The 23,513-nt window shown below is 37.4% G+C and overlaps 2 protein-coding genes across 4 annotated transcripts in view; both read right to left on the bottom strand.

The window, feature by feature from the left end:
• LOC137402450 (ras-related protein Rab-7L1-like) overlaps positions 1–4,273 on the bottom strand; it is a 44,063-nt gene extending 39,790 nt beyond the window's left edge. Inside the window, exon 1 of the mRNA XM_068088952.1 lies at positions 4,022–4,273. Within this exon, the coding sequence (XP_067945053.1) occupies positions 4,022–4,223 (202 nt within the window). The 5' untranslated portion in view covers positions 4,224–4,273. The remainder of the gene's footprint in view (positions 1–4,021) is intronic.
• A 9,189-nt stretch (positions 4,274–13,462) lies between these two features.
• The window catches only part of LOC137399850 (amyloid beta A4 precursor protein-binding family B member 1-interacting protein-like), a 34,495-nt gene continuing 24,444 nt past the window's right edge, over positions 13,463–23,513 (bottom strand). For all 3 annotated transcript variants that reach the window (XM_068086098.1, XM_068086092.1, XM_068086105.1), the window contains exons 7-12: positions 22,037–22,158; positions 18,473–18,538; positions 17,724–17,858; positions 15,564–15,773; positions 15,216–15,411; positions 13,463–14,898 (exon numbers count right to left, since the gene is read on the bottom strand). In XM_068086098.1, the coding sequence (XP_067942199.1) occupies positions 13,955–14,898; positions 15,216–15,411; positions 15,564–15,773; positions 17,724–17,858; positions 18,473–18,538; positions 22,037–22,158 (1,673 nt within the window). In that variant the 3' untranslated portion in view covers positions 13,463–13,954. The remainder of the gene's footprint in view (positions 14,899–15,215; positions 15,412–15,563; positions 15,774–17,723; positions 17,859–18,472; positions 18,539–22,036; positions 22,159–23,513) is intronic.

Raw genomic sequence — 23,513 nt, 5'->3', positions numbered from 1 at the left:
CACCCTGAGAAAAGGGTTGAAAAATAGACAGCCACTCTCCAATTTAACGCCACCTCCACTTGACCACCACTTTGACATTATTTGATCTTTACGAGCTCATAATATCAACTGATCAGGAGAAAAGTGTCCACAAAGTCGTATTAATAATAAATCCTTTATATCAATAATTAATTTTCTCGTCGTCCAGTTTCAAAGCGTTTTGTTTTTTTTTCATTAAAATTTTGCAAGCAACACCATAGAAATAATCTATGGCTGGTCTATAACGGTCTCAGGCTAGTAGTAGTTCTTTGTTTAATGCGGTCTTTCTACTTCAAAGTAGCCTCATATATAAAAAAACTGCCTAAATTTACGATAATAGATGAACTTTCAAAGTAACGCCATAAAAATAATGACTGTCTCAGGCTAATAGTAGTGCCTTGTTTAATGCGGTCCTGATACTTCAAAGAACATGTACATATATAAAAAACGATTTTAGGTCACTTACCCCCTGGCCACTTACCCCCCCGGCCATTAACCCCCAGTCATTTACCCTCTGGTCACATAACCCCCTAGGCTATATACCCCCTAGGTCAATTACCCCCAGTTCGACTACCCCCACATAAAACATAATACAGTTTAACCTAAATCAGTTAATTTTTAGTGTAAATCACATGAACCACTTGCTAATTTGTCATGGTTCAATTAGTAGTTAATAATGAATAATTAAAAAGACACTTAAAATTAAATGTGTTTATTTACAAACTAATCACAAAATTGTATTTTAATACAAACAGACAGTAATTTACATGTATTTGCAAAACATGCACATGTATGGACATTTATTTTTAGACAATTATGAAATTACATTTGAATATTGTGTGCTATAGCACGTAAAAATACAAGAATTGGTCTATTATCATAGTCTGCAACTATTGTCTGTAGTCTCTGCGATATAGCTCGATATTTTGGCCTTTGTGTTGGTGCTGGTTCACCAGCTATCATTTGGGTGATGGCGACTTCATTTAGTGCTTGCTCTCTATGAAGTATGATCAAGAAATGCCAGAAGTTGGGATGGTAGGCACTGATGTTTGCTTGCATGTGTCTGTGCCATCCTTCAACATTATCGTTTGTGCGAGGCAAATGGTTAACAACTCTTTCGTGAATACTCCACATTGTGTGAGGAAATCTCGGTTCACATACTCATTGAATCAAAAGGATAATTAATTGTCTAAATTCCTTACAAGTTTAATTTTAAAGAATCTAATCTATGATCAGGGGTATTGCACTTATATCTATTGCTTAATGGAAACTCTTCAAAGATATCATGGGGAGGTGGTAATTGACCTGGGGGGTATATAGCCTAGGGAGTATGTGACCAGAGGGTAAATGACCGGGGGTATACGGCCGGTGGGGGGGGGGTGAGTGGCCAGGGGGTAAGTGACCTGATACCATAAAAAATGGTTAAACTTTATGATGGTAGATGGAACTTTGAAAGCAACGCCATAGAAATAAGTACTAACCGTCTTAGACTAATAGTAGTTTTTTGTTTAATCTGATCCTAATACTTCGAACGACATACATTTAAAAACCGGCTTGCAAGTTTTGAACCAAAGGTTACGTTTTGCAAGCAATCTTTTTTGCGCGTGAAAGTTTCGCCCTGCCAAAAAATGTTTGGACGCTAATATCGACTAGATCAGCAGTGCAGAAGAAGAGTTAAGGCCAGAAAATATTGTGGAAGGTATTGGACAACTAGAAGATGTTCGTTCCATCGAAAGCAACAATCAGAACGCAGTTATCCGACCAAACGATGGAAATATTTTTGTTTTAAAAACGTTAATTTTTGTTTCTGCATGTAATAAAGTATGGTTCATTTATGTCCCTTGTTCATGAATATATATTTGTATCATTTGATAAATTATTATTGTATAACTTATAAATATGCAGATTTATAGTATGTCACTTAATAACATCCTTGCAGCTATCTTAACACGGTTTACAATGGATTGATGCTCATAACTCCACCTCTATCGCACGTAAAAAGGTAGTTTGGCTGCAAACTGTAGCAAACACATCAGTGAGTTCAATGAGCTTTTATTCAACAATGTTAAATATAGATATAAAATGAAAATATTTCTTCAAATTTAGAATGAAATAAAAATTGAACATGCCAACAAATTGCAAAGAAGGACACAGGCTATAATATCACGGCAGGTCAATTGCAAGCAATAGATGTCAACTGGTAGACCTATATTATCCATTATATTACGTTTTTCTATGCACATTTAATAAGAGATCTGTGCCGAGTTGGAGGTAAGTTAGCAGATTTATTGCATCCAAAACATTTAATATCGCTCCACCACAAAAAGAGAACAAAATATAGGCGACATTCACTTCACCCGTATTAGGGCTAAATTTATTTTCCGAAGATTCTGACGAGCCATTTGAAAAATACACCGCCAGCCTCTATCTGAACTATAGAAGAAGGGTATAAAAATAGAGCGCCATGGCGTTCAATTAGAGGTTTTACAGTATACCCTATATGTATATGTATGATTTATGTGTATATATATCCTATGTGTATGTATATATGACCTATACGTGTGTATATATAATATAACCTATTTAGATATATATTAAACCTATGCGTATATATATATATATATATATATATATATATATATATATATATATATATATATATATATAGATATACTGTAGGTTAGACATAACAAGTCCTTGATAAGCCTGCCAATCCTACCAGTAGGTGAACTATCTGATATTTAATCATTTGAATAACTTAAAAAGGTATAATAACCCTTTAGGGAGTTGTGATCTCTCAAATCTAAAATGAATTTTAGTAAATTCATGAACCTAATTGCTAGAATAAATAACAATGGCAACTGAAAATGGAGAAGTTTAGAAAACAGCCAACATAAACCAGATCATTAGCATGAGCAAGCTAGTTCCAGACTAGCAGCAAATAAATAGGTAATGCTAACACTCATCTTCCCATCATAGAGTAAGAGTGGTGTGAGCACTACGTATGTCATATAGTCATATACTGACGAATAGTTGTTACACATTTGGCAAGTTACAGGGGCAGAGTATATGGCCAAGCAATTCATGATTATGGAGGTTTGGACCAGGTACATTTGTGAGTGTGTGCCTACATACATTTGCGAGTGTGTGCTTACATGTGTTTGCGAGTGTGTGCCTACATGCGTTTGCGAGTGTGTGCCTGCATACATTTGCGAGTGTGTGCCTACATACATTTGCGAGTGTGTGCTTACATGTGTTTGCGAGTGTGTGCCTACATGCGTTTGCGAGTGTGTGCTTACATGCGTTTGCGAGTGTGTGCCTGCATACATTTGCGAGTGTGTGCCTACATGCATTTGCGAGTGTGTGCATGCATACATTTGCGAGTGTGTGCCTGCATACATTTGCAAGTGTGTGCTTACATGAATTCACATGAAGCAACAAGACCATGACGGATAACATTGATTATTTCATAAAGCCAAAGAGCACAGCACACATAATTTTATTATTCACTAATAGGACATTGCGGTAAATGCAAAACACCCTCAGCACGGACAACATTGGTAAAATGGAGAATGCGTGGAAGAGACAATCTCAAGCTAGTTATGTCCCAAGTAAAACATGTGGCCAATCTACAGAGAGACTTAATTGCAATAAAGATAGGCCTCAGGCACATTTGAAGTGAGGCAACACTTTCGGCAAAAAATAGTCATAACAATGAGATGTAAGGAGAATTGCTGGTTTGCAAACTTGTGCCGCAGACCACGCTAAACTTATACGTACATGCGATGAGTTGTGGCTAACTGTTTAAATTGCTGAAAACTGAGATTCATCAAATCGCACAGCACGGTTAATCAATTGATTGATTGCATACATTTTTATAGGCCTGCCTGTTCTCAGAGAGCAGGACCTTCAGGAGGAAATCACTCTCGCTTCTTTTTTCTTTCACCACTAAACTTACATTCTTAACAAGATAATAGAATTAGACAGTCATTTGACTACTCACTGCCTATAGTCGGGGTTGTCATGCCAAATTCCCCTGTCGTATATCTGGTTATGAACGAAGTCTGCCCTCTGTTGGAGCCGCCACACATGATTATCTTATAGACTATTTTGTCTTTGTATCTCACACCATGCCGCTTTCCAAGGCACTTTACAGTTTGTGTCTCTACAAGGTCGATATCATGCAACATGCTTTGTTCTTCCATTGGGACCACCCTTGTCTCCACTTTATCATTAGTGAGCCATGTCCTTAAAACTCCATCTATAATGTAACGTGATTGTATTAGTTACAACACTATCACCAAACGCTATTAGAACCAATATTAACAAATACTATAACAGCCGATATCAACAGATACCATGACAACCGATATCAACAGATACCATAACAACAGCTATCAACAGATACCATAACAACCACTATCAACAGATACCATAAATACCAATATCAACAGATACCATAACAACCGATATCAACAGATACCATAACAACTGATATCAACAGATACCATAACAACAGCTATCAACAGATACCACAACAACTGATATCAACAGATACCATAACAACAGCTATCAACAGATACCATAACAACCGATATCAACAGATACCATAACAACAGCTATCAACATATACCATAACAACAGCTATCAACAGATACCACAACAACTGATATCAACAGATACCATAACAACAGCTATCAACAGATACCATAACAACTGATATCAACAGATACCATAAATACCAATATCAACAGATACCATAACAACTGATATCAACAAATACCTTAACAAAAAATATCAACAGATACCATAACATCCAATATCAACATATACCATAACAACTGATATTAACAGATATTCTCATCACTGATATCAACATATAACATAGTGACCGTTATAAATAGTTGCTGTAACCACTGCTATCAACCGATACCATAATAACTGCTATTAACAGATATTCTCACCACCGATATCAATATATACCATAAACATACTATCAACAAATCTCATAACATTATCTTCAGATACCATAACAACACTTTACTATCTGTATATGTGTACCAGTTTTAGTAATCATAAAATGCTGCACATTTATAACATGCTTTGTTTGCTTTATAAAGATAACCTTCAAATGACCTTTACTATTGTAAAATCGCCCACTTTTCATGAATCATCTCTAAATCATCATTCATTTACTATCGCAATTACCCAAAGTGAAATGTAGGAGTAGTGCTATCAGACTGAAGCTTGTGTGTTCAGTAATAATTTGTGTAATACCTGCTACACAATAATGTGAAAATGTGAGGTCTTGAGATATGTTAGCAGGTCATTTGTCTTCCAACTACATGTACATGACAAACCGTAAGAGCGATTGTAGCAATTAGTTATTTGGAAGTTAATCGAACTAGATAAACTAATTTTATGAACTTAGTAAAAAATAGCAATAGATCGATAGACTTCATTACAACTGTGTATTGATCTTTTAATAAGGTAAAATATGTTAATGATTGAGAGCCGCATCGTTGATGTGTAGATGAAAAAAATGTTTGGCATGCCAAAGTGAATGCTAAGCAGAGGATTCCTGTGTAACATGACTGAGTGAAGTTACAGGCAGGGGACTCCTGTGTGACATGAGTGAGTGAAGTTACAGACAGGGAACTCCTGTGTGACATGAGTGAGTGAAGTTACAGGCAGAGGATGCCTGTGTGACATGAGTGAGTGAAGTTACAGACAGGGAACTCCTGTGTGACATGACTGAGTGAAGTTACAGGCAGAGGATTCCTGTGTGACATGAGTGAGTGAAGTTACAGGCAGGGGACTCCTGTGTGACATGAGTGAGTGAGTTACAGGCAGGGAACTCCTGTGTGACATGAGTGAGTGAGTTACAGCCAAGGAACTCCTGTGTGACATGAGTGAGTGAAGTTACAGGCAGAGGACTGTTGTGTGACATGAATGAGTGAAGGTATAAGCAGAGAACAGTCTGTGTGGCGAGACAAGAATGAGGTGATAGACAGAAGAGAGTCTGTGTGACATGACAGAGTAAAGGTGTAGGCAAAGGTCAGCTTGCATGACATAATTCAGTGAAGTGAATTGGGGTAGAAAATGGCTGGAGTGACATAAAAGATGCCGGCCAATGCTGATGCTTCAACACAAAATACAAAGAGTCGCATCTTAGGCCGCTAGCTTAATATTTACAAAGCATGTGCGAACCCGTGTTGATTGCATCCCACAAGTGTGAGTTAGGAACAAGGCAGCAAAACATTTGAGACTGAAAGCACCAATGAATTATCAGCTGTTTTAACTACTGCGGACATGCATCATTGTCATACATTACACTAAATGAGGTGTGATATGCAAGGACAGAGATGTGTAGTGCAATCATCCTTCCACCACACTATATGACCTAGGGTGATGGCTACAGCAGCTACACACTAGACTCTAGTGTGACTGACTAGAGCTATGAGTCCGCTGCTGCATCAACCAATGCGATAATGACTATTACACAAAGGCAGCTAGGTTCCTGACCGCGGGTCAATTATGCTCAGCTGACTAAAACAGGTCGAATGTAAGTGCTAGACTGTTATGGACACGAATGACGGCTGCGAGCAAATCAAAGCCAAGAGTAAATTGTGATGCCAAAGTGAAGTGTAACAGTAAGCCCATGGCCATATCACAGTATGCTGCCTGCTCAGTCATGTATAACATATATCATCACTTTTTTTCACCATACCTAGTGCAGCATAACTTGTCACTAAGTTAGTGTAACAGCCTTGACACTTGCTTTTCAGAACATACAATGATCTGCAGAACTAGAACAATTTTACCGTAGACTGACTGTCAGCTACCCTGGCAATAGCAGACAAACATCCACACATTCCAGCATCAAGTATCAGCATTAAACTAGGTAACCACCAATTCATTAAGTTAGCTGCTGGATTTTGGTGTTAAACATGCTTTATGACTTCAATAATATAGTGAATGCCTCAAAGTTTGTGGTGCTATCTTTCCAATGAGTTCTTCCATCTACATATTAGTGTTAGATATATTCTCAACTAGTCTTTTGCTAATAGTTAAGACAACAGTTATCCCATCCAGAAATGTGTCAAGTATCCCTACGAAACGATATGTGTGCATGCAAATTCCAGTCTGCATAACAAAGGGGATCAAAAGCTTAGCCATATAGCCTTTCTGAGATCCTAAGGCATCCTAAAGGTTATATCAGTTATAGTGAAGCTTTTCAGAGAAAAACTATAATGAAAACAATAATATTAAAATGGAGTAATACAACCAACTCTAACAACCACATTAGGCTTGTTAGAGTTGAGTTGTTATTAGGGTTGTTATTAACAACCACACTAGGGTTGTTAAGGAAACTAGAGTATCTATTGAGTGCAAGGTTGGATTTGATTCTCCGTAAAAAGGATAATAATATAACGAAAACTGCAATCTGTGTATAGGTTTTCTGCAGCGCCAGCTACTCCAACAACATCTCTATTGCATTGAGTGATGCCAAACATGATTAGATACATAATATGACAAAAGTATCATGATGGTTGATATGATGTTGATGAAACAACTGGGCAAGCACTAATAAAATCGCCGAGTTCACTAGCAATCAGTTTTATTATAGGAATTCAAAAATTGCAACACCAAGTTGTACTTGAGAAGTTGTCAACTTAGATGACATTATCATTCTTCAAAAGTACTGAAACTTCTAATTTACTGGGTCATATATAAGTAGAAGGAAAAAGAATGACGTATTGTATATATCAGAATTTAGGATGACTGTAAGATTCTTTCCAGTGGCTTGCCACAATCACCATAGTCTAACCACTAACTGATTTGCCAAAACTAACCACACTGTGAACAAAGGCAAACCACACAAAAACTCTGTACCACAAAATCTAGTTACAATTGCAGCCTAGTATCCTAAAAGGTTTGGGAATCCGATGTGACAAAATGATTCAGACTTTTTATCCTCAAAGGCATAATCAGAAATAGTTGTATCGCTCACACAAAACACTAAAACTGTGTAAAGCTCTGAAGATGACGGACAAAAAACTTGGGAATCACTGTGAGCAGTGTGTTGCATTTAAAAACCAAAACTTCAGAGCTCTGAAGATGACCAACGATGAACCTGACTTTCCCCTGCCCTCCCTCTCAGCCCAAAAAGAAGGCTAAGCCGTCATGACTTCATTGTTTATGGACAAGTGCTATGATAGACAATGCAGTGTTATGCCAAAGCCCTTATATGGTAGTGACTGAAGTGCATGACATTTCTAGGGCATAAAAGATAGTTTCAGTCAGGTAATTACATCATGAATTATAATTTGTAAAAAAAGTGACGCTAGCAAAATTGATTACTAACAAAAAAGGAGTGAGTAACAAAATCTATACAGCAATGAGTCTTTCTGAATACAGTGAACCCCATATAGTGTATATACAGTACATACTGTAGGAAGTTCTTACCTTCGTGACAGACGTATAACATAAACTTTGAATTTAACTTAAATAAATTTAGCTTAATAAACACACACTTATTGCCTAGTTGTAGTATGTATTTTACTAAACTTAAATTTTGTCATCGTCTTAAACTTTATTACCTGTTTACCGTTTCATTTTCACCATAACTTGAAACGAATAATGCTGAACTTAAGATTGAGCATCATATCTCTTTCAGACGTGGTGGTAGGGATTTCGGCAAATAGCATATCAGCATTTTCGTTATTCCAACGTCTTCAGTACACGGACTGTCAAAGTTGAATTTTGAGAGACTTTTTTATGTCGTATGGCAAAAAAATACCGTATGGAGACGAAAAAACATAATGTTTCACATTGTAACCCGAGGGTGCACGGTATATGTATATATGATGGCCTTCAAAAACATAATGTTTCACATTGTAACCCGAGGGTGCACGGTATATGTATATATGATGGCCTTCAAAAACATAATGTTTCACATTGTAACCCGAGGGTGCACGGTATATGTATATATGATGGCCTTCAAAAACATAATGTTTCACATTGTAACCCGAGGGTGCACGGTATATGTATATATGATGGCCTTCAAAAACATAATGTTTCACATTGTAACCCGAGGGTGCACGGTATATGTATATATGATGGCCTTCAAAAATATAGAACACAATAGCATCCTGATCGATCAATAGGTTCTACACACTGTTGACAGCAAAAATTTTACAGGTAAACTAATTATTCAAAAAGTGCCAAGGGCGTTTCAGTGAACAGTTGCAATAATTATCTTATATAATTAAACAAAATAACTTTTTGTAAAAATGAAATTTAGAAAACTTGTTTGCTGTTTAAGCAAAAAAACCATGGGAACTCATCGGTCAAGCACACTGGGTGTTTACAGATGAAGCTAATTTTTAGTTTGTTTTAAGCAAACTCGTAGTAAGAGATGCGAAGAATTTACATGAAAGATTAATTGGTGAGTTGATAAGAATAACTATGATATGTGCAAAATCAAAGTAAATGACAATCATCTATTATACACAAAGGCTATAAAACTATATTGTGCTAGCCGCTGCTAAAAACATGTTAAAATGTATGCGGCTGAAACGTTTACGAGAAAGAGAGTTGAAAAATCAAATAGATATATGTTATCTTTTCCAAAAGTAATACCACAAACATCACTGAACGAACGCATGTTACATAAACAAATAGTTGATATCCAAAGGTTACAGTTAGCTAAAGTTTTGAGTGAAGGAATATTTGGTAACAACAAATTAGTTGACAATGCCACCATTTTACATTTAAAAAATGCATTAGTCATTTATAGAATAACTTTTAGCACACAAAGATGTAACCAAATTGCACCAAATGATTTGAGAAAAATTTTATATACTGCAAACAATGAATACTAATATCCATAATCTTAAGGTACTATCAAAAAGCCTCATTGTAGCACTCAGGAAATAGGGGCCTTATGACATTAAATATACAACGATTTCATGAAATCATCTGCATTTTATTCTACCCAAAATTATACAATAGATGGTGGATATTTGTTTATATCATGAACAGCCTAAAACTTGTACATTTTGACAAAATTTTAATGAGCGAGCAGCCTGCTTCAACTGTTATTTTCTTAAAATTGCTAAACATTTCTTTTTGCGTTAGTAGTTTAATATGCCGTAAACTCGCCTTACGGCATGTTAGTCGATACTTATTGTAAATTAATATTAAACATTTTGATATTAGTTGTGAATTTAACAGTGAAAAAAATACAAGCATACTTAATGGCAAATGAGAAAGATGATTTTCATTGTGATCAGCTAATGATCAGGAGAGTCACTCTAGTTCGACTTAGTGTCTCGGCCTTAGCTGGAATGTTAAAATATTATGATCAAATATAACCTTATTTTTTTATTCTCCCTTCAGACAGTAGCTGCCCTTGCAGTTTCTTTTTCTCTACCTCAATAAACCTATTGGTTTTATAAGATCAGAACTAATCAACGTCATTTAGTAAGCAGATTCTGCTACCTCAGCTTTTAGCTTTCGAAATTTCATCCTGCTTCTGGTGCATTCCTCAAGTACTTATTCTTCAATATGTACGTTTCTAGTTCAGAAAGATCTATTCTATTTGTACGCTTGAGTACTGGTTACAACTTGTATATAGGTCAGGCTATACCACCACTCTCTTCAGTTGTTGCCACAACTGATGAATAGTTCCCAGCTTGAGATTGTGGATGGCTGTTAGTAAATCCTACGGTAGGCCTGATGAAGTTGGCTACTTCCTTGTCGTTATCGCTTTCTCCGCCAAACCAAACTGTTGGGCTTGCATATACAGTTGAAACTCTACAGTTCTTTTACTTTCCAAACAGTTTCTTTCAAGAATATCTCTATGTTTATTTGGTTCAAATTTTTCATACACCGATCAAATGCATGGTAAATTTCACGCCTTTTCAGCCTGGTAAATAGTTTTTTGAAGGGATACCTAAATGGAACCTTTGACAATCAATCATCTGCTTTCTTTTGCCTACTGCAGTCTAAGTTCTCTTTTTTTGTTTTTAAACTGTAACAACGTCATCTGATCTGGCAAGTGGCAACTCAGACACTCTGACATAGTCATATATTGTTACACTAATTATTCTGAATCATTTAGAATATATTTCGTCTAAGAAGACTCTAAACCCGCTCACACAGCACTTTAGTCAGCAAGACCACCATGCTGTCATTGGATCTGACAGAAAAAACTGTAACAATCATTTTCACAAGTGTTTCAAATAATCCAACTGAAATATATTTAAGAGTCTAAATGGAATCCATACCACAGTTAACGGTTTAACCTAGTCTATATGCTTTTCCATATTTCAAAAAACTTCAATTGTCGAGTTCATTACTTACATTGCATTTATGTGTTTAAACCAGTTACTACACCATCATATCAACATTTATAACTTAAAAAATAAAATAGATAATAGGTAGCAATAAAGATATTACAGCTAGTCTGTCAGTACGACTTTCATTCATAAATACTAGATTTTACTAACAAATTAAAATGTAAAAACATGTTGAGCTAAACGAAGTGGATAGAACAACTATTTGATACGCCTCGCGATCACCTGTACCAGGAACACTCCTTCCACGAAAACTGCTCATTGGCCAAAAAGTTGGCGAGTCGCAATATTGTTTCTGAGATCTTGGCGGTCAAATATTTTAGACGACTAACCAACAAATTTGCTCGCCCGAAAAGATTTGCGTCGTGGAATAGCTTAGCCTGTCTTGACAAGCTGTTGTTTTTGCGTAGTTGTCCCCCCGTCGAGCGGCGAGCAACAACAGCTTGTCACAAGACGTACTGCACCTGATGCATCAGCTGCACTTATAAGGAGTTATTCTCTTCCGTCTATGCGGCTTGGTTGCGATGTTATGTCGGTCGCTCCATTGGTAATCATAACGAATTTTGCGCAAAAATTTAGGTAGAAAAAATAAGATTATAACGTTTAACCAGCGACCAGTCTCTGCGGTAAACTTTAGTAGAACTTGAGAACTTAGGTAACAACAGCGACTTAACATGTCGTTATTTGTGCGCTCAGTCAGGTTTATTTCTATTTTTGTATCAGTCAGTTTTATTTGTTCTAATGGATTTTATTTTAAGTTTATTTTATTCTTAAATTCTACTAAAGTTTATCACAAAAACTGGTTTTTGGTTAAACGTTGTAATCTTGTTTTTTTTCTACATAAATCTTTGCGTAAAATCCGTTATGATTACCAATGGAGCGACCGACATAACATCGCGGCCAAGCCGCGTAGACTGAAGAGAACAACTCCCTATAAGTGCAGCTGATGCATCAGGTGCAGTACGTCTTGTGACAAGCTGTTGTTGCTCGCCGCTCGACGGGGGGGGGGACAACTACGCAAAAACAACAGCTTGTCAAGACAGGCTAGGAATAGCTGTGCAGTATTCAAGTTGCTGAGAAGACAACGCTTACTATGACTACAAATGAATATGACTACCGGTTAAGTCCAACAAGAAAAAAACTAGAAAGAGTACTTTTGTCACTAGAGGTAAAAAACTATAAATTCGCTAACTTCCTGATTTGTTTTAGAGTTTACATTTCTTCATCTTCTTTGTTCGTTAGGTGAATTATAGCTTCTTGTTTCCAATTAAGAATATTCATGTAATTTCTATAGTCATAAAGGCTTACCCTAGTAACAAAATTTTAAGAAAAGTCTGAGCACCCTGCATGGCTCTATTGAACGGGCTCGTCAAAGATTCAAGCATTCCTTAAACATGGAATAAAGTACCAGATTTATTTATCTCTAATGCTTATTGCATAAAGCATTGCAATATTCTCAGTGAAACCTGATACTGACCAGCTTACTGTTGAGGAAAAACAGCATGATGCTTACTGATATAATTTATCAACTGTACATGTATTTCTATATCATGGGCACGAAGGTTCATCAGCATTGTAGCAGAACTAGTACTCAATAGTACGAAAGGAAGCGTGATTATATGGTAATAGGTTTGCACATACATCCTAGTAGTCACTATGTACCAATACGGACTGCACCACAGATTGCAGTATCCCTATACGTATTATTATCCTTTTTACAGAGAACAAATTGAGTTCTCAAATTTTCGTAATCCGGTGGCCTGGGTTGGCTATATCACTTCAGTTATTCATCTTGTTTTTATTATAGTTTTCTCTGTAAAGCTTCATTCACTTGGGTAACTGTTGTATCGAGAGTCTTTGGGATGCTTATTTCAGAGAGGTTATCCGGATAAGCTTTGGACTCCTTTGTCCTACTTACGCAGAACTTATCGAGTATTGCAGACTTGAATTTGCATGCGCATATATTGTTGATGAAGGATATTTGATATATGATGGGATGGGTTAATCATTTTTTTACTTTATTAGCTAAAGGCCAGCTAAAAACTGATCTAAAGCAAATATGGAGTTAAGAGAATACGATAAAAGGGTAGCACCACGATTTTGGTGGCATTCACAATATTATTATGGTCATAAACATGTTCTGAGGCAAACATCTAATAAGTTCAGGTAACAAGTGGTTGAGAGTTCCTACTCGAACACAAATAATGCGTATCCAGACCTGTTTCTCAAGATTCCTATACACAAGCTAAAAGCAAAAACTATTTACAACTATACAAAGAGTAGAGTTGACTAATTACTAACAAGAATTAGATTATTATAATAAGATGGAAAAAGAGGCTTGAATTGACCACAAACTAATTAATGGCTTTGAATAAATAAATAGTTATATAGAAAAATAATCTAAACTGTACTTTAATTAGTAGCTACTGTATACTATGCATATCGTATATCTTGCAAATGCAAAATATTTGTCCAAAGTTTTTACAGTAAAAAAATATAGGGCCATAAACTCACAAACATTGGCAGTAAGTCGAGATCTGATAAAATAATAGATAAACCTATAAGCAGAACGTTCATCGCACATTACCATTGCGCATAGTGCTTATAGAATTGTTTCGTTTAGGCGGTTGTGGTGCCCGTTTGATTGTTCCAGTTTGGCTAGCAAAAACACGACTCATGCTATATGACTCCTGTTGGGAACTGGTCGGCCCATGCAGATGTGTGTTTGTATGATTACCCTCCTGTTGGGAACTGGTCGGCCCATGCAGATGTGTGTTTGTATGATTACCCTCATAAAACCTTCTATCTGCATATGGATTGTAATCAAGGGGAGGTGGAGGCACGCTATATACAGGCTCGATTTGACTATATGATGCATCATATTGCGTACCGCCATTCAGTTGCGGAGAGAGCAACTCTGGAGGAGGAGGAGGCAACTCGTCCACATCAGAGTCACTTTCTGAGGAGGCTAAAGGCAATGGCCGGCCATTTTGGGCATATAAACTGTTGAGTTCAGACAAGAAACTGCCCTTAGATTGATGATCTGTAGAAGGGATGGACACAGAAAGACTCGAAGCTTGAACAGGCGGTGGGTGGCACTGACTGCTGTAGTGTCCGTACCTATGAGGCTGCACCTGTGACTGAGAGTGCATAGAGTGAGCAGGAGACATCTGCGTAGTTGTCTTCTCCGGGATCTTAGGAGGGGCAACTAACTTGGGCGTCGATGGCTTTCTGTGTAGACTGCTGCGGATACCTGAACACCGCTCAAAGTTATTGGTGGGAGTTCCTAGAGAGTTTCTGGGAGTGACGTTAGATATGGACGATGAACTGTTGCTAGACTTGCTCGAGCACTCACCATCCTCACTTCCACAGCGCTGCATGCGCATTGCATTAAAGTCTTCATTTATCTGTGCAAAGTGCACAGGAGTGTTAGTAGGAGTCGGGTCCTCTGCGAGTAGCTCAGGGGGTGGCAAGGGAAGATCACAAAACTCATCAGGTGGAGGAGGGACGACTCCATCTATACAAAATACATGTAAACTCTTAAAAGTCATCCTATACTTACTGGAACCATCGTGAGAAATTTTGAACAGCATCAAAGGGTTGCAAGAGTCTTTTTCAAACAGATACAGTTGAAATACCTGCGAATAGTGGTGTTTTTTTTTATAACATTTCATGCTATAGTATAGGGTATGACAAGCTCTTGCGGAGAGAATTCCACACAGTGGATACCCTCCAATATAATCCTTCAAGGTGACTAACACGCGACTAGTCCTAAGAATATGGCCACAATATTGTCACATTACAAGAGAACTGATTGGGAGCCATAGTACTCACTGCGCTGGTGCTTCTTGACTGATGAGTGTGTAATATCTAAACTGTTAGAGCTATCTGAGGTGACACTGAAGCCAGAGTCTCGGCTGCTTTGGGACATCGAGTCGGATGGCGTGTCCACTGAGCTCGGGCTAGCTTTACGAGTTCCACCCACCACTTCTAGAATGTTCTTGAATCCATAATGAAGTTCCTTGCCATACTGGAAACAACGATTCAATGATAAACATGAAACAAGTGTTATGTTAAGCTAACAAGAGAGAACAACTCAAACCAGGAAAACAATAAAACGAGAGCCGATGTTATTGAGTATTGTTGATGGCATAAAACTCATACAAGCAGAAACTGGCCTACCTTTGCAACTCTCATACCCATTAACCATTTCTTCAATGTGTATTCATCCTCGCAACAAAAGTACCGAATGTCCTTAGATTTCTTCTGTAACTTTGGATGTTTGAGAGCAAAGCAGTGTTCTGTAGGAGCTTTGTATTTTTTCCTCCAACCAAACCCTCGGTAAATCTCTACTTGTTCAAATGAAGTCAAGCATAGGAGGTTTCGGGTAGACTACAATGCGATAATGTCTTTGTAAGAGAAGAAACCTAATATAATTGGTAGCTAATGTATATTGAAGTGATACCTCAAGTAATAATTTGTTAAAGGTTGACTTGCAACAAAATTCACATAACAGTTATTTGGTATCATAAGATTCACCATGTCTTACTCTGTTGTGTTGTAGGTGCAAAATATATGGGAATGTGATTACAAGCTCTTAAAAGCTCAAAAACGAACAGTTAGTCGCAGCCACACGAGACCGCCGTAGTTTGGATTCGCTTTCCAAAACGGCTAAAATTGGATTCTGTGATTCAATGGTTTCTGTTTACACTTTCATGCAACCTCATTCGTCAAAATATTTTCACAAATATACTTCACGCATTCAATAAAACCATGTCTATTGTTCTTATGCGTCTGTTTTATCGTCATGGTAATGCTGTCACTTTTAGCACTGATATCTTATAACTTACCGTACAAAATCGTTAAACTTTTTAACCTTAGCTCGAAGGAGTACATATCATTGTCTGATAATCATGACGAGCCTGTTGGTTACCTGTGGTAATCGAAAAGTGCTGCAAAAATTATTTACGAACTATTGGGTCATGTGATCAGATTACGACTTGACGATTGAATAATGCCGAAACAAAACTGTAAAGTAGCGAGCATCTATATTTGATACGGGGTCTTCGGTAAAACCCGAAGTGTTTGTCATAAACTAGTGCTACAATAAGTTTTATATTGAGCTTTTTATTGGCCTTTCAATTCACGTGAGAACATCACGTGACAAGACGATAACCAAACTGTAATGACTATGTCAGATAAATAAACAGATTCCAATCTACGGCGGCTTTTCATTTTTGAGCTTTTAAGAGCTTGTAATCACATTTCCACGTATTTGGCACCTACAACACAACAGAGTAAGACATGGTGAATCTTTTGATACCAAATAACTGTAATGTGAATTTTGTTGCAAGTCAACCGTTAAGGAAAGTTATTACATAATAACAGCAGAGTACATTGATATAGTCCACAGTTATTGCATAATACCAGCAGAGTATATTGATATAGTCCACAGTTATTACATAATACCAGCAGAGTATATTGATATAGTCCACAGTTATTGCATAATACCAGCAGAGTATATTGATATAGTCCACAGTTATTACATAATACCAGCAGAGTATATTGATATAGTCCACAGTTATTACATAATACCAGCAGAGTGTATTGATACAGTCCACAGTTATTGCATAATACTAGCAGAGTATATTGATATAGTCCACAGTTATTACACAATACCGGCAGAGTATATTGATATAGTCCACAGTTATTACATAATACCAGCAGAGTATACTGCTATAGTACACAATTATTGCATAATACCAGCAGAGTATATTGATATAGTCCACAGTCATTACATAATACCAACATACTATATTGATATGGTTCACAGTTATTACATAATAACAACAGAGTATATCGATGTAATCTACAGTTATTACATATTACCAACAGTGTATATTGATGTAGTTCACAGTTATTACATAATAACAACAGAGTATATCAATATGCTTCTTCATTTAGTTCTCTATCCTACCACTCATATTTCTGAACAAATTTTGGCTGATAAATTACAAATGCTGGAGGACAAGACAGAAAATCTTCAACAATTACTGCCAGAATCACTGTTTTTAATCCATTTAAAATATGCTGACAAAACCCCACATAAAATAGAACCATATTGTGTTTTTGTGAATTGGGAACAAATGCCAAACTTGTTTTCTTTAGAGTGATCATAATTTACTGGAGTTACCTTACCTTGAACATAAAAGTAAATTGCTGATAAAACGGAAGGATGACTCCAATGGATAAGCGAAGCTAAAGCCAAACTTGTTACCACAGGTGAATATACATGTATATACCAATATTTTGCACACAAAAAGGATTGGTGGCAGACCTCACCTTGCCCTTTTTCATGTATAAACCAGAAGTCCTCAGAACTACAGTTATCTTCTTCCAAGATTTCTGGCCGTCCACCTTGTGATATACCTCACCTTCCATCTCCGGAACGGGTGTTCCAGCGCCCCCAAATAATTCCTAGAATTAAGGCAATAGAGTATATTTCAAAAAGATATTTAAGCAAGGAAAGCAGAGAATGTAAAGGTACAAAGCAGGAATGACACTGAACAGTAAGCATATTGACATGCTTCTCAAGCAGATAAGATGAAAGAGCTGATGACTACCATGCATATAAGATGCAAGCAGCTTCCCATTTGGTTACAGTGTATATAAAACTAACATTATGTAACTAACTACTGAGTAATACTCCCAGTTTTCACTAGTGACTAACTAATGAGTAACACTGCTATCAGTCACTAGTAACTACTAAGTAATACTCCCAGTATTCACTAGTGACTAACTAATGAGTATTACTCCTGGCAGTTAAAGGGTATGCACAGTAATAATCAATAACAAATAATTGTATGAACAGCTAGGCAATCTTTAACAGCTTGTTTACAAACAAATTTATATAATTTTGTAGTTGTCGCTCAAAAATTTGCACCAGACGTGAATTGACAGTAGATAATTGAATGACAAGGCTGCTCAAAGAAAATTTAGTGCTGCAACAGAACAGTAACGCGAAATGTACGTGTGTGGACTTAAAAGCCAAGAGAATAAATGAAAAATAAGCCATAGTAAATCATACATACATTCAATAATGCCCTCTGCTCTTTCTCAACGCATTTATCTGCACGCTCTCGGCTTAGCAGGTACTTCTGATAAAAGAAAGCGTACAACACATAATTAGGAAAGAAGAATATGCTGGTCTGGAAAAAGGGGATAATACGATCACGAATGAACGAAGGAAGGGGCGATCACTGGAGCAGTGCGACACAAAGGCATACATGTAAATCTATGTACTGTAAGTACAGCCAGGGCAAGCGATAGAGTAGGCAGTGTGGTAGCGAAGAGACAGAGCAGCGGATGTGGCAAGCATCCAGGACTAACTGTGACAGGAAGCAGCAAGCCTGGCAAAGCATTTGTAATAACACAATTTACAAGCAGTTGAACCTGGCATGTCAACAATTGAAATTGAAAAGACAGATACTCTTAAGGAGTTCCTCCAAGGCCTGTTTTATGAAGATACATGAGAGTGTGACATACAGGCGTGAGGGCATGACCGAACGGCTGATTGATGGCATATGTACATCTAGACGAGCCATTAACCGACCGATGAGCTAGACTCAGACAAATGTGAAAGACTCGTAATCCGTGTAAATAATTATGACAGGGTAGGAAACGGTCTGTATTTCCTAGTGAGTCAATAAATGAAATGCTCCTATGAATGTGGTCACTCAAGTATTTCATGCCTAGTTTATTATATCCGCTAAAGTTTGTTCAAAAATTCAAATAAACACCTTCACACAATGCATTTGTAATAATGAATGCGTGGCCAATGGCTGATTTTCATTGGTACTAGATACACTGTGAACCGGCTGTTCTGGGGACTGTTTAAATAAGTTGTCAGTCTGATGATGTTGGCAATAGGAGACTAAATGTTAAATATAGGAGCACTGAATCCACAATATCAAACGCAAAGCTGCCATCAATACTTGTATGTTCATTGTGCTGTAATCATACATACTTTCATGTTGCTGTTTCTATTGTCTGTGTTTTATTGTGTACAAGATCCCAATGACTTGTGAAAAGATTTTTTAGTCTTGCCAAAAAGTTCTTTGCATTTTGTACATATATTGCGAATGAACGGTAGCTTTGTATTAGAAAAAAACACTGCTACAAAACATCGCAACATGTATATGCTGGAGTTCACGAGAACTGCTGAAGCATGCCAATTTTAGTGTTTCACATGAAACACTCGACAGTTCACCGGTTGAGTACTAATCACGCAGAACCAGTAACAACAGCGAGCTTATTCTACCTACGATTTGAATGTGTATCAAGATATTCGACCTTGTTTTACCTACGATTTAAACGTGTATCAAGATATTAAACCTTGTTTTACCTACGATTTAAACGTGTATCAAGATATTAGAACAGAACCTATTGACTCAAAAGTTGGCGAATACAAAATCTGACTTGAAATTGTATTAGGATACCTATTTTCAAGTTTAGGCTTGTGTGTTTTGGTCAGCGAAACTAGTAAATTTGACTTCCAATATGACTAAACTTCAAATTATTAAAAAGAAGGAACTAATCAGGGTTGTCTTCTCTGGTTCTAACTATTGGGATGATGACTTGTAAGGAAGGGTGACTCACAGGTTGTCAGGCTTGACACACTACCATTAGTCAACCGACTTTATGACAATTATTTTCTTGAACTGAAAATGAATATCAAAAAGCCTCTTTGATTTTTCATCACTTGAGAACTCGGTGTTAAGTTTTTCGTCACTTGAGAACTCGGTGTTAAGTTTTTCGTCACTTGAGAACTCGGTGTTAAGTTTTTCATCACTTGAGAACTCGGTGTTAAGTTTTTCATCACTTGAGAACTCGGTGTTAAGTTTTTCATCACTTGAGAACTCAGTGCTAAGTTTTTTGCAATTTAGATTGAACTGTTTTGTATAAAACGGTAGGCGCAAGCAGTTTAATTGTAATGCTCAAGAGACATGGAAAGACTTATGTTTGAGCAGGACGTGTACAAATATAAACTATTACATAGAACATAATAGCGCTTTAGCTAAATTACACAAATATACTAAAAATATAGCAACAAAGATTTTGCGAGTAATAAGTATTTCATCTGGTCAAACATAATTCAAACTTAATAACATTATATTTATCTTTGAACATAACAAATTATAAACTACCAACTACACAATCAACCTAAATTGAACACAGTTACAGTAAAAGCTGCTCTCTTCGGCAATGCTATTGTGACATTAGGCTGATAGACATGGAACAACTCCACAAACGCCACTTTTTGATCTATGAATTGTATGTCTTCGACCAGGAATGCATGTGCATACTAAAACGTTTTCAGTGTAGCCCCATGTTATCAATCTGATAACTACGGCAACAAGCGATAGAGAGCCTTGCCAGCAGACCATTTTAACTAAGCCTCCGAGCAAATATACAGTTGTTACAAGTCTTCACTAATGATATGATTCACACAGCTTATATTGATCGCTGCGTGTCAATAGAATGGAGATAGGATCAAGGCTGATCTAAATAGACCAAGTGCTAGACGCTTGCCAAGCTAATGGATTGGAAGAAGTTAGTTTCATATACTACTGCATTCTGGCAGATGGCTTGATGGAGTGCTCGAGTGACTATAGGCAAGCGTATTTACATGAACTTTCCATTAGAGGTACAAGGGCAGAATGATGTTCACTTGTTATCTATTATAATGGCCCATTCATGCGCAATACCGAGCTAGATTGTAAAGTTGCTGAATTGCTGAGAGTGGGTCGTCTAAGAGCTAGTAAGAGTCCAAGAGCTAGTAAGAGTCCAAGAGCTAGTAAGAGTGAGATGGAATGAGAGCTAAGGAACCAGAGAAGATCAAAGTAAGACAGACATGATAGCCAGTTAGTTATAACAGAGACGAGCTTTGTCACAAAGCTATGACAGACAGAGTGATGACACTACTGGGTGATTACAGCCAAATGCGAATTAATAGGCATTAGCTACGCAGGCCGATATTTGGTACCAACGAGTTGAGGCTGGCACTCAAGTTTCAAGGCTATGTCACTAAAACCTAAGTGTTGGCTTGAAAGGTTTCCTAACAGCTCCACGACTGCTCGGCTAAGTGCCACTTTTTTGTTTTATAATTTTGCCTCGAACACCAAGTTCGCCATTACAGTAATTCTTTTCGCTACCAAAAATAAAAAATAATCTTTGAAAACAGCCAAGAAGACGCAACCTCGTTGGTCAATAGCAGAGGTCAATATGCAAACTCATTGGTCAGCATGTTAAGTCAATATAGTGCTGGCGGGTCTTATTAGAAATAGGGTGTACGGGTCTTATTAGAAATAGGGAGTACGTATCTGAAGAAAACATCAACCTGCAAGATTAAACTATGTAAACTAAGGCGTCAGCAGCACTAAGGCAACAGCACGATGTGCCTAGTCATACATGGATGCGCTAAAATATTGGTGCGCGTAGCAACGATTTACAGGTGCATGAGTAAGGGAATGTGTCCATGCAGCTGAAACAGTTAATACATGCAAAGCTGTGTATTGCTTAGGGTAGCATTGATAGAGTGTGAATGTTAGTAAACTGATTTCTACTGATTGAACTGTAGGGCAGCATTCAGTTACCTGCGGCTGAAAGAAGAGATCATATTTATCATCCGTCTCCAGAAAAAGTATTTTGTTGTTGGAGATTTTTTGCCAGTTCATCATAACTGATATCAACTTTTCGTGATCCTCTATGATTCTCTCTACAAATACAATATAACATCGTTTGAGAGGTTTGAACGATAAAACACGATAAAGAACAGCTGATTAACTCTCTCAGGCCTTCGACCCTAGGTCTAGATCAGCTTTCTTGTCCAATAACTGCGAGCTTAGGACTATTGAACAAAATAACTGCGCATGATGTTTCTAGTTGTTTTAGTAGGTCGTACAAAGAATAGATGAAGACAGCCGTGCTCATTCCTCATTCTATTCTCTACCTGGAGATACGCCATGGTTTCGTGTGCAGGGCTGGTGCTTATTAGCTAAAAATATACCAGCGCTCAGCACCAGAATCACCAGCACCAAAATCACCAGCACTATTTCTACCCGTGTGTAAAGTTTGCGCCTCCCGAGAATGCGGCAAGGATGCAGCGAGTGTGCAGCGAGGATGGGTAGGACAAAGGCTCACCACTCGCTATATAAAGGTACTGACTGTGGTTGACTTAGTCAACAGGTGCAAAGGAAATAATGAGGACCCATTAAACTATTAGTAATTTGTTTTTTGAATTTCATTAGCATAGTAAGTTATGAATAGGAGTTCCATTAAGAAGCGGCCTGAGAGCTCTTAGCTTACAGGAGACAGTAACTGCTCAGGAGGCCTCCCAGCCAGCTTATAATTCTTTTACTACATAGCACCCGGGTGGCCCAGCTCCTCACAACCAGTCTCCCCTTATAAAGATATTACAAGGAAAACTACTGCTACTGTTTATGAGTTGCCTTCTCACAAGCGAACAGTCCCGGATTAGCAACTTAAGTGTTTCACAAGTTTCATGCCTCTCTGTGAACCCTGGCTGAGAGGCTGCTGCGTTAGACTATTCCTACCTAATTCTCATTTTATGTCCAAACCTTTTGATCGCTGCAGAAACGTCAGACAGAGTAAAGATGATACTGCATGTATCATTCAGCGAATAGTACAATACATGAATATGTGATTACACATCTAATCCTAGTGTTATCGGCAGTTGCATTATTATTATTATTATTAGTGATAAACAAAAGCTCTCATAATGCATGAGAAGAGTGATGAAAACGCAGCTAGACACACTGGAATATTCTATGTAAAAATTATCTTGATCGTAAAGAGTTTCCACAGCAGATATGGCAGCAGCAGGCCTAATGCTTGAAATAAACTAGCAGCAATTAGTGGCAGCCAGATATAATGTATATGAAACAGTAACTGACTCTGGCGTTCATGAAAATATCTGTTGGCATTTACTAGGGCAAAAGCCAGCTAAATTTAATGGATGCTAAATATTAAATGAAAAAGTGTACAGTCAGCTGAGGGGTGACAAACCTAAGCGTTTGCCATTGCTACCAGTTAACTGTGTCTACGATAACT

The sequence above is a fragment of the Watersipora subatra genome, chromosome 1 (assembly GCF_963576615.1).
Source record: "Watersipora subatra chromosome 1, tzWatSuba1.1, whole genome shotgun sequence".
NCBI classification, from domain to species: domain Eukaryota; kingdom Metazoa; phylum Bryozoa; class Gymnolaemata; order Cheilostomatida; family Watersiporidae; genus Watersipora; species Watersipora subatra.
Note: the sequence above shows the minus strand (reverse complement) of the source record. Positions and strands in the feature narration are given on the sequence as shown.